This window comes from Salvelinus sp. IW2-2015, linkage group LG26, assembly GCF_002910315.2.
Source record: "Salvelinus sp. IW2-2015 linkage group LG26, ASM291031v2, whole genome shotgun sequence".
NCBI lineage: Eukaryota > Metazoa > Chordata > Actinopteri > Salmoniformes > Salmonidae > Salvelinus > Salvelinus sp. IW2-2015.
In genome coordinates this window covers 45,154,849-45,166,983 of record NC_036866.1, presented here as the reverse complement: position 1 = coordinate 45,166,983, position 12,135 = coordinate 45,154,849, and the positions used below count along the sequence as shown (strand labels likewise).

The 12,135-nt window shown below is 43.8% G+C and overlaps 1 protein-coding gene across 1 annotated transcript in view; it reads right to left on the bottom strand.

Moving 5' to 3' along the window:
* Positions 1-8,927: 8,927 nt before the first annotated feature.
* The window catches only part of LOC111952241 (SH3 and multiple ankyrin repeat domains protein 2-like), a 99,150-nt gene continuing 95,942 nt past the window's right edge, over positions 8,928-12,135 (bottom strand). The window contains exons 14-16 of the mRNA XM_023970785.2: positions 10,198-10,358; positions 9,362-9,478; positions 8,928-8,968 (exon numbers count right to left, since the gene is read on the bottom strand). Coding sequence (XP_023826553.1) covers positions 8,928-8,968; positions 9,362-9,478; positions 10,198-10,358 — 319 coding nt within the window. The remainder of the gene's footprint in view (positions 8,969-9,361; positions 9,479-10,197; positions 10,359-12,135) is intronic.

Here is a 12,135-nt window from a genome sequence, read left to right as displayed (position 1 = left end):
CTCATGTAGACTGTTCCCTGATCAGAAGCTGAGGACATTGTGAATGGAGTGCTTTCTTTCCTAGGTACACTTTTTTAGTTTGTTACTGTTTGCATAACAGTCCCGGCATCGAATGCCCAAGTGCGAACAAGCAAGGCCCCGAGCTCAAGCATTTCTTACATCACCATCCATCTGACAGCGAGAGGTTTCACACACACACACACACACTCCCACCCAGCCCATCTCCTCTCCTTTGGAGACAAACACATACGCGCACACACACTCCCACCCAGCCAATTTCCTCCTCAATGTTCTCCACTTGCACAAGTTTGCTTTGCCATAAAAGGCTTTGGTACAGTACACTCTTGGAAATAAAAGGGACTTAGGGCTTGCACCTGTAGAAGAACGCTTTATGGTTCTAGGTAGAACCCTGTCACCCACAAAGAACCCGTTTGGATCCTTCTCTCTGAAAAAAAGGCTTCTAAAGAGTCCTCTCAGAACCCTTTCTTGTGCTGTAATCAGTGGTGCCAGAGATTAGAGTGCAGTACTACTGTAGATGATCTGACATAAAAATGAATGCGGTTGATACGAATGAATAAAATAACCGAAAGATGCACATGAACGCCAGGTAAAAGGGTAACATGCAATGTCCCACACATGCTATTCCCAAATGAAAGGAAATACATGAAATAAGCCAAGTGCTGTGTACGCTTGGGTTCACAATTCACATTCACCCCTCGCCTCATCATCTGGGAGGATTGGCTGCGAAACCCCCCGGATGAACAGCTTACTACCGTACGCGCATAGTTGTTTCCTCCACTCTTTTCAATTGAATAAGGCCGGTGATGCTACTTCAGATCTATCGTCTGAAGTCAGACACCAAACATTAGGGGTTATGTGTCAGCAGCATCTTTGTCAGAGAAGCTATAAATGTCTGCAACACTTCTCATATGTTCTAGCAGTTTAGAAGAAGATATCACACACTGTATAGTATCATGGTTTCACCAATTTCCTCTGGACATCCCCTTGAATAGACATTCAGACAAACAGTTAGTAAACCAAGACCAATCCTGAAACCAATCCTTACCTTGACGCATCAAAGCTGTCGTAGGATCCCACAGTGTAGTGCCTGAAGAGCTTCCTCCTCTCAGCTCTGTCTGCCCTGGCATCTGCAGTGCAGACAACAAAACAATCAGTAAAAGGGGTGACCAATTCATTAAAGGAGTGACCATGACTGTATTCCAAAAGGCACCCTGTTACCTACAGTATATACTACACTACTAAGAAACCACGGCCCATAGGGTGCCATTTGGGACGCAGCTTATTAAAATGAGTGCTCATTAAAGGAGTGACCAATTCATTAAAGGGGTAACCATGACTGTTTTCCAAAAGGCACCATGTTACCTACCGTATATACTGCACTACTTTTCACCACGGCCCATAGGGTGCCATTTGGGAGGCAGGCCATTAAGTTAGTGATCAGTAAATGGGTGACCAATTCAACAGATGAGGCATCACATCATTTTCTGCCCTCTGCATGCTCTAAATTAACATGGATTACTTTGGAGTTCTGTACTGTTTCGAAGTAAGAGGCAGAATATAACAGCTTTTCATTTTCAATGAAGCTTATGGAGAGATGTAAGATATATCTTATCACATTAAACCCTTCCAAATAAATAGGTTTTTATCCATGTTTATTCTATGTGGCGGTTGTCTTCGACCCATTTTATGAAATCAAACAGGTACTAGTACAAAGACAGAAAACCGACAAACAATATGACCATTACGTCTTTCTAATTGTTCGAAGAAGGCCCTCTTAACCCCTGAAAATAAGCAGAACGTGTACCCGTACATGTACTGCTAGAAATAGCTTCACTTCAATGGCGACTACCCCCGAAACCGCACAACAGAGGCCAGTCAGCCAGTATCACAAACCACTCAGAACAAACAGAKCTGCGTCCCAAAAGGTGCCCTATTCACTACACAGTGCACTACCACCTCATAGGGCTTTGGTCAAAAGTAGTGCACTATTCGGGTAATAGGGTGCCATTTGGGACTCCGGCAGAGGTAGAAGACGCCGTAGTGAGATTCATAGAGGCTCTTTCACAGAAACAAGCCCTGCACCATATGGCACTTTATTCCCAGGTGCTGTCTCACAGCAAATTGAATTATGCAATATAAGCCGGACCCTCAATGTACTCAAGCTGATCAAGCAGTCAACCCAAGCCATTGTGAGGAGCCTTAAGCAGCAGGTCATTGGTATAATGTTGGAACCGAGGCATGAATCAATATTGCCTAACAATCAGTGTAGGGAGGTTTGTAATGGCTTTAGAACGAAGTGGCTTGACGCAAATTAAATAAGGGGACAAAAGTAAAGTGTGTGTGTGKGTGTGCGCGTGCGCGCGCGTGTGTGTGTGTGTGTTAGGGMTAACACAGAGAATAATTAACACTGGATACAATCCAAGTTGTATAGTGCACATATTGTATAGCCTTTCCTAAGAACACCCTTTCCTAACTGCAATAAACACCACCAAATATTCAGTATTTCACAAAAGACGAACTCTAAATATAGACATATAATAACAATAAGCCAATGTAAAACCAAAAGGCCCTTTTGAAACAGAAAACATTTAGCTGTTCAATAGCCATCCAAAAGCCTTTAGAAACTAGGATAATTAATTCAAAGGCTGTGGAGATGTTGAAGATGCTGCTGAAGACCACAGTGAGTGTTATTTTGGCATTGTTCTGTAGAATCTCTATGTTGATATGTGATGATATCAGTTGTCAGAAGCTGGGCTGCGTGGGACTCAACACTTTCCCCTCCAACCTACTTGCTCGTTGTCATAGTCACTGATTTATTTTCTAAGCACAGCCTCTTTGACAGCAGGGTGAGTTATATGACTTCTATTATGTACACRTATCATCCATGTAGATAACATGTGATGTGCACTTATAAGAGGGCCCTACCCTATTCAAGGCCTCTTCTAGAAAGTACACTATCCCACTGTAGGTCATCCCATCTGCTTTTTCATGCTTTTTCAAGTCCACTATTTTAAATCTCATAGACATCTGAAATGTACATCATTGCTTAATCACCATCTTYAGTTTCAATTTTAAGTTCAAATTTTAAGGCTCAGATATAAAACCGGCAAGCTAATATATTCAGAGATAGGCCCAGATTGTAGGCTATGCACACCATGGCAATGAGGCAGACGTGTAAAGGACCTTTTTAGCACAGGTTAAATCCCCCAGCCATCCACAGTACTAATGAAACACCCTGTCAGTGGTGTCGCTTTGGCTATGTCCCAAATAGCAACCTATTCCCTTTATAGTGCACTACATTGTGCTCTGGTTAAAAGTACTGCACTATATATGGAATAGAGTGCCATTGAGAACGAAGCCCCTGTCAGTGTTGTGCTATAGAGCAGCCCCCCGKGTCTCTCTTTCTGCACCCCCAAATGGTACCCTATAACCTGTCAGTGATATACACTTCATGACCAAAAGTTTWAACAWTTTTTTTTTTTWAAAGCCCGTCGAACATCTCATTCYAAAATCATGGGCATTAATATGGAGTTGGTCCCCCCCTTTGCTGCTATAACAGCCTCCACTCTTCTGGGAAGGCTTTYCACTWGATGTTGGAACATTGCTGCTGGGACACAGGAGCATTAGTGAGGTTGGGCACTGATGTTGGACGATTAGGCCTGGCTCGCAGTCGGCGTTCCAATTCATCCCAAAGGTGTTCGATGGGGTTGAGGTCAGGGTTCTGTGAAAGCCAGTCAAGTTCTTCCACACTGATCTCGACAAACCATTTCTGTATGGACCTCGCTTTTTGCATGGGGGCATTGTCATGCTGAAACAGGAAAGGGCCTTCCCCAAACTTTTGCCACAAAGCTGGAAGYACAGAATCGTCTAGAGTGTCATTGTATGCTGAAGCTTAAAGATTTCACTTCACTGGAACTAAGGGGCCTAGCCTGAACYGCGAAAAACAGCCCCGGACCATTATTCCATCTCCACCAAACTTTACAGTTGGCACTATGCAWTCGGGCAGGTAGCGTTCTCCTGGCATCCGCCAAACCCAGATTCGTCCATTGGACTGCTAGATCGTGATGCGTGATTCATCACTCGAGAGAACACGTATCCACTGCTCCAGAGTCCTATGGCGAGAGCTTTACACCACTCCAGCTGACGCCTGGCATTGCGCATGGTGATCTTAGGCTGGGTTGCGGCTACTTGGCCATGGAAACCCATTTCATAAAGCTCCCAATGAACAGTTATTGTGCTGACGTTGCTTCCGGAGGCGGTTTGGAACTCGGTAGTGAGTGTTGCAACCGAGGACAGACATTTTACATGCTACGCGCTTCAGCGCTCGGCGGTCCCATTCTGTGAGCTTGTGTGGCCTACCACATCGCAGCTGAGCCGTTGTTGCTCCTAGATGTTTCCAATTCACAATAACAGCACTTACAGTTGACCGGGACAGCCCTAGCAGGGCAGGAATTTTACGAACTGACTTGTTGGAAAGGTGGCATCCTATGACGGTGCCACATTGAAAGTCACTGAGCTCTTCAGCAAGGACATTCTAATGCCAGTGTTTGTCTATGGAGATGTCATGGGTGTGTGCTCGATTTTATACACCTGTCAGCAACGGGTGTGGCTGAAATAGCCAAATTCACTCAAATTGAAGGTGTGTCCACATACTTTTGACTATATAGTGTATGTTCTGTACCCACCATCTCTCATTCTGTCTCCCTCTCGATGCTGCTGCTGTTCTCTAGAGTGCAAACACACCTCTCTCTCTCCCACACTTCCCTCCTCTCCTTCACACACAGAGAGCAGAATTTWAAAAAGACTGCTTTGACAAGAGCGTGCACTGTTCCGACAGCTGCTGCCGATAGCCTAGCCTAGCATAGCACAGTCAGTGGCTAGCTTGGTAAATCCACAGAGGCTCCAACCTGACTCCTGCATTTCAAATGGATTCTGACACAGGCCAAGGATACTATGTGTATGGAATAGAAAACTAGCACTGTGGAATAGATTCAGCCCTGAATAGATTCAACACCAGTGTTGACCTGTCCTGCATATGTAATCAGATGTCTACATCCCTTGAATTACTTCAACTGAGGAAGATGAAAGCATACAGATACAGTAGGCCATACAGTAAAGCAACATACAGTACAGCACATTAAAATATATCATTATAATTTACAATTACGGAGTCTTCCGCCTCCTTTTATATAAGCAGCACTTCGCTCAACTTGAGAATAGAATTTACCCAACCCATTGTCCACGTAATAAACTCACACACACATACACTTCCAACTAAAAACACTGAAAATAACTCACAGAAATACCACCTACATATGCCTTTCTCCCTTCCAGGTAAAACGCTTTCCGTTAGGATCCCAGAAAACATTTCGAACCCTGTTTTACAACCAGACTACCAGCTAGATATGGTCCTCGCTTCAATCCCCCAAACCCCCCCCCCCAACACTCACACAGTGCTGTACCTCCAAAATGAACCTTCTTCCTGGATTTGGCAGTCTCTTCCATTTGCCCCCTTCTGTCCTCTCCTCAAATGGAGTGCTTCCCAGAAACGCTCACACCTCCACCTTCAAGTCCYCGTCCAAAGTCAGGATACCTCACCTCTCCACCTCTAGTCCTCCGGTTAGAAAGCCTTTAGGCAACATCCCCAGAAAGTTTTACCAATCCCGGTATGTGAATATAGAGAGGCCATAACCATGTCCATAGACATGAAGAGAACAACTCTATCTGGTAATGACAAAATCCCACGTAAGCTCCGTTCTTAGTGCAGAGAGAGAATGAGAGAGAGAAAAAATTGTACAAAAAGAGAGAAGAAAAAAAATCTTGCCAAGGCCCACTCCTTAGCAACCGGGCTTGTACAGTGTACAGAGGATGTTTCCATGGCAATATATCAATCAGCAATGTACATGAGTGTTACAGTAAAGGGTTCATGATGCTGGTACAACTGCATGATGGTGTAACCAAACAGAAGCACAGATAGCCACTACTATAATATTCAGATGGTCCTTCAGTAGTAATTATTGATCTCGAGCAATAACAATGTCTAAAATCCTCTGTGCATTATCTTCCCTTCAGGTGAATGAAAACAGACGTATTTGTGAGGACAAGACTGGATGAAAAGTACATGCTAATTATAGCGTCATCGACATTGCATTGTCAAATAGTGAATTATCATATCCTTCACAAACTGCATTTGTACAGTAGCCCTGACTCCTATAATTCACAGATTTGGTCAAAATGTACTGATTGAGTCATTGTGACTCTGTCCAGTCACTGAGTACAGCAAGTACGTCTTTCAGGATTCACAAATATACTAAAGAAAAATCTGAACGTAACATGTAAAGTGTTGGTCCCATGTTTCACAAGATGAAATAAAAGATCCCAGAAATGTTCCATATGCACACATTTGTTTACATCCCTGTTAGAGAACATTTCTCCTTTGCTAAAATAATCCATCCATCTGACAGGTGTGGCATATCAAGAAGCTGATTAAACAGCATGATCATTACACAGGTGCACTTTGTGCTKGGGACAATAAAAGGCCACTCTAAAATGTGCGGTTTTGTCACACAATACAATGCCACAGATTTCTCAAGTTTTAGGGGGGAGTGCAATTGGCATGCTGACTGCATGAATGTCCACCAGAGCTGTTGCCAGAGAATTTTATGTTCATTTCTCTACCAGCCGCCGGCAAAACGTTGTTTTAGAGAATTTAGCAGTACATTCAACCGGTCTCACAACCAAAGACAACGTGTAACCACGCTAGCCCAGGACCATCACATCCGGCTTCTTCACTTGCGGGACCGTCTGAGACAAGCCACCTGGACAGCTGATGAAATTGAGGAGTATTTCTGCCTGTAATAAAGCCCTTTTGTGGGGAAAAACTCATTCTGATTGGCTGGGCCTGACTCTCCAGTGGATGGCTGCACCCCAGCCCAGGGTCTAAACATTTTATTTCAGTTGACTCATTTCCTTAAAATTGTTGCATGTTGTGTTCATATTTTTGTTCAGTATAGACATTATCTGACATTAAAAACATCTAGGCCAATACACATTTTAAGGGGTAAACACCAAAGCTAGCCTTCTCCTATCAAGAGACCTCTCCAGTCACTGCACATTGTTCTGATACTACATACGCCACAGGTAAGTGTCTGGAACACACACACACACACACACTGGAACACATACACACACACACACACACTGGAACACACACACACAAACATGAGTGTCTGGAACATTCAATGGCATATCAGTGTTCTGTCAGAGCGGAGTAGCAGGCAGAATGACATCATAATGACTCATATTGTGATGCCACACACACACACGGACCAGACCCTCCCGGCCAATTGCATCACAGATGGTTTGCCAATGCTTCTCAAGCCTGCCTGACTTCTAATTTAAAACATCATTCATTTATTTCTGTACACCACCCTCCTAATATGCCATTTAGAAGACACTTTTATGCAAAATGACCTACAGTAGTAACAGCATACATTTGGTCCCCGGTGGGAATCCTGTATATTATTTTGTTGTTCAAGAAGATTGACAAGACTGTGATGGCGAAAGTCAAAGTGTTGAAGTATCGTTTTACTCAAATGCTGCTTTTTATAATGTGTTATAAAATGTGTTGTTGTGGAACAACAACTCCCGCAAAATCAACCTGGACTCAGGCGTAGACGTAACATAGTAAAAGTAAATGTCTCTCTCTACCCATAATCCAGAATGACATACTAGGAGAGGTCAGGGAACCAAGGGTGAAATACACAGGTTACGCATGTATTGAACATGAGGTCCGCACGCCCGCTACTGTACAGGCAAAGATAGGCTACTGTAAATGCATGTACCTTGTGGCTTAGCCTACTGAATGCAAATAAGTCACGCAAACACTGCGTTGTGAAGGATGCATGTGTACTGTGTCCTTGCTGCTGAGTGCTAATTGTGTGTGTGTGCCTGCTATGGCCAGAAGGCACTTCACATATTCAAAGAGAGGTAAGAGGTAGATGCTCATGCTAGCCGTTCCGGTAGACTTCCAGTCATTGCGCTAACGCTACTTAGAAACTTCCTTAAAACCGCACGCAGAGACATACAAATGGTCTCCGTGAGTTCGTCGGAATTTGGGTAGGTAGAAAATGGTTTTCCAAAATCTCACACTGTCCCTTTAAGTGTTTCATTAGCGGCATTACTATTATGTCAGTACATCAGTGCAGCCGGATCATGCAATCATGGTGTGCTTTAAACTCAAGAGAGCCCTCATCCCCTCTGGCCTGAGCAGAGCTGCATGGCCTCATAAGCTACTGAACACTGGCTGCACTGATGTGGAAGGCATTTATTTGGACCAAAATAACTTTCAACAGAATGTTGCCCCCAGGAGCAAGGGGCACACACACACACACACACACACACACAGAAGCGTACACACGCGCCGCGCACGCACACCCACGCGTAGTATGCGCACAAAGTATGCGCACAGAGTACACACACACACAAATTCACACAAACTGTACAAAAACACTGTACATGCACAAATGCAAAGGAAGAAAGCAGCCTACCAGCCAACATCTCAGGCATTTTAAAATCTTCACTACGGTACTACAGCTGCATTGTAGTCTAGTCTCAGGTTTCAGTGTGGCTCTCTCTACCCGTAATCCAGAATGACATACTAGGAGAGGTCAGGGAACCAAGGGTGAAATACACAGGTTACGCATGTACTGTAAATGAGGTCCGCACGCCCGCTACTGTACAGGCAAAGATAGGCTACTGTAAATGCATGTACCCTGTGGCCTAGCCTACTGAATGCAAATGATCCACACAAACACTGTGTTGTGAAGAACGCATGTGTACTGTGTCCTGTGTCCTTGCTGCTGAGTGTTAATTGCATTAACAGCCTGCCATGGCCAGAAGGCACTTCACATATTCAGAGGGTTGTCGAAGCATGAGAGAGCTAAAGCTGAGACCGAGCACAGGACAAAAACAGCTCACAAGAATCTGATTGCTTTTTTCTTTGAAGAAACGGTGTGTGTGTGTGTGTTTGAATAAAACGATAGGTCACGAAATAACTCTTGTTATAAAGGTTAATTTCCTTCCTTTATTCATATAATGGAGCCCTATTGAGTTGTAAAGGAGGAGAGGGACGGGCTGCGTGAGGCGAGAAATGAGGCCGTTTGGCGTCAGACTTTACACTAACAACTGTTCTACCAATCAATAAAACATCAATCCTCGTGGCGCTGCGAGCGGAGATTTAGAAGTGATTTAGAACAGCGGGGTGATCTGTCTTGAGAGGAGGTTTCTCCCAGTGGGCCTGGCTAGGGATCACACACACACACACACACCGAGGACTTACATGGTTTCTCCTCCTGGACTTGATTAGGGATATTCTCCTCCACACACTCTGCTGGGAACCACCCCAAGTTACCACGGGCACTGCCCTCCCAGAAACCACTTTCCCCTATGGAGAGCACTGGGAGGGGGGGGGGGAGAGAGGAGGGGAGGGGGGTGAAAAGAGAGAAAGAGAGAGGGTGGGGAAGGGGGAGTGAGATAGGGGGGGAAAGACTGTGTAAGAAAAATGTAAATAGTAGTATGTAAAAGAAGAATTGACTGCATTAGTCATTATTCATCTAAAAAGAGCTCCACTCCACCAATGTGCCTGTGGTCTCTTCAAAGCCACTCCAGCTTACCCAACATGACAGCTCGACAGGTAAATATTATGTAACCTTTGAAAAGGCACAATTGAATTGTAAAACTCAAAGTACTGAGGAAAAACACATCGGTAAACGAAATAGTCCTTTTCCCTAAGAGATAAAGCTACTACTGACRTTAGAAATAACCAGAGTAGAAGTGAGAGTAAATAACTATAAGAAATAAAATGCATAAGTATCTTGCTTTTAACTGTTTACTTAGTTGGAAAAATCGTTTAGCTAAATCTAAGCAGATTACTGATTGACTTCTTATTGACATCCTTCTGAGTGGTTGCCTCTAATATCTCCCTCCCCAGTGCTTAAAGTGGAATGAAAAAGGTGCCGGAACTAATACAAAATGTACAGTACTGGTGTTCATACTGTATTTTAGAGCCATTATACTATAAGAATGCCCAGTACTCACTGCGAGCAGTAGAAAATGTGTCCCAATTTAAACACTACTTCGCTCTGGGATACAGCATAGAGAGACCAGGATGTTTACCTTTGACCTTGTCATTCTTGTACAGGGGGATCTCTCCTTCGGCCTGTGGTTGGTAGGACTGGGTCACCACATAGTGCTTCCCTGGCACAGCACTGTACAGCTTACGCTTGGGCCCCTGGCTGTCTATGGCATCAGAGAAAGCTTCTCGACCCCTGTGTGGGCTGGAGAGGGAGAGGGAAAAAGATTGAGGTTAGGGGAAGGTTAGTCCGTAGTCACAAAAATAGAAACATAATTTTTTTTGTGGTCACATACAGGGATTTTATTAAATGGAGCACAGTCTTTTGGTGTAAACACACTTTAGCAGTGCCCCCTTTAAACATTATACTGTGTGGGGATATTCGGGGAACAGGATAGGGAAGAGAAAAAAGTGCAAGGTACATATTTTCACATAACAGTGACATTATATGGGTATGTATTTAGTAGGGCTCTATAACCGTGTAATTGMCGATTATGGATGAAGACCGTCATGAGCGTTTGAATAATAATGTTATTTAAAAAAAAAAGTATCATCAACTTAATTTTAATGTCAAAAAACTTTACCCGAAAGCAGCAAAGTAAAAGTAAGCTTGGTTTACATATAACAGCCGGTAGAAGGAGAGACAATAATTTTGTGTGGAAAGAACAGCTGACTGAAGACGGGCATTCAAAAAGATATCATGTGTGGTTGAGTCCAGTCAGGAGGGGAGGAGAGGATAATTATTCTGTATTTATCTATTTTGTATATTTTATAACGGTGACCAATAATTGTCAACAAAATTCCATGATCGTCACATCCCTAGTATTTAGTGAACTCTACTCTACTCAATGAGCAGCACATCATAGTAGCTGAGGAAATTCATTGACAGGAATGAAAGGTTGTACAATGGCCCCCTCTGTTGGACTGCTGTAAAACTGGTGGCATACAATATGAGATCATAGCTGGAACCGGCTCATTAGCCACACTAATGAAAGGAATATCATCAAATCTGTGTTGATCATCAATTTGATGTTGATATATTCCATTCCCCACTCAAAAGTCTGACATTCGATAGCATGGAGAAGTGAAATATGTCGCAATTGAGAGACATTACTATTTTTTTTACCAATACTGCCTAAATCTTTTCAAATCTCAGAACACCAGTACAATTTATCAAATGATTGGATAGTGCTTGGACTGTATAATTGCTATGATGGTCCACTCGTATATGTTAACAATCCCTGGGACATAGCTTTATAGTGAAGCCTGAGGCAGGAACGAGGCTCTCCTCTGTTGAATACGAATGCTCCTACTAGCTAATTAAAGCAGCGAACTCTCTCTGTCCATTCGGTTGTTTGGAGTTGCTGTACAGTGTCTGGGTCCCTCCACAGGGGCCCTATTACCACTCCTATCCCAGCCTGTGGTCCAGACCTACTCTCCACACACATCATCTATTCTACAACACAATGAGGAGAACAGGGAAACCAATCAGAACTATTATCCACAAAGCTCTTGGCCTTCGCCTGCTTTGTAGAGAGAAATGACACAGGGGAAGAGGRCGTAGATGGAAACATTACAATGTCTTCTGCAATACAGTATGAAATTAAGGGCCCCAAATTGAGATTCTCTTGTGCATTCGGCACAAGAGCCTTGTACAGCAAAGCTAATTTGCATAGAAAATACTTTGTGGACTTTGTTTCGACTTAAAACGGGTAAACATTTGTCATCCGTCAATGTCACCGATACGAACACAGTGTAATTCAACAAGATCTACACCGAAAACGACAACACATTTTGCGGCGCCACAGATGACATGCTGTACTCATGGAGATGATGTGCCATGAACGTCTGACAACCAAGGCAGCAGCAGAGCAGTGATATCCCGGTATGTTCACTTCCTGTGCTCGGCCTGAGGGATGAGAGCCCGCCCGCTTCGCTGCTCCACCTGCTAGCCCAGGTAGCCCAGCATGACTGACACACAC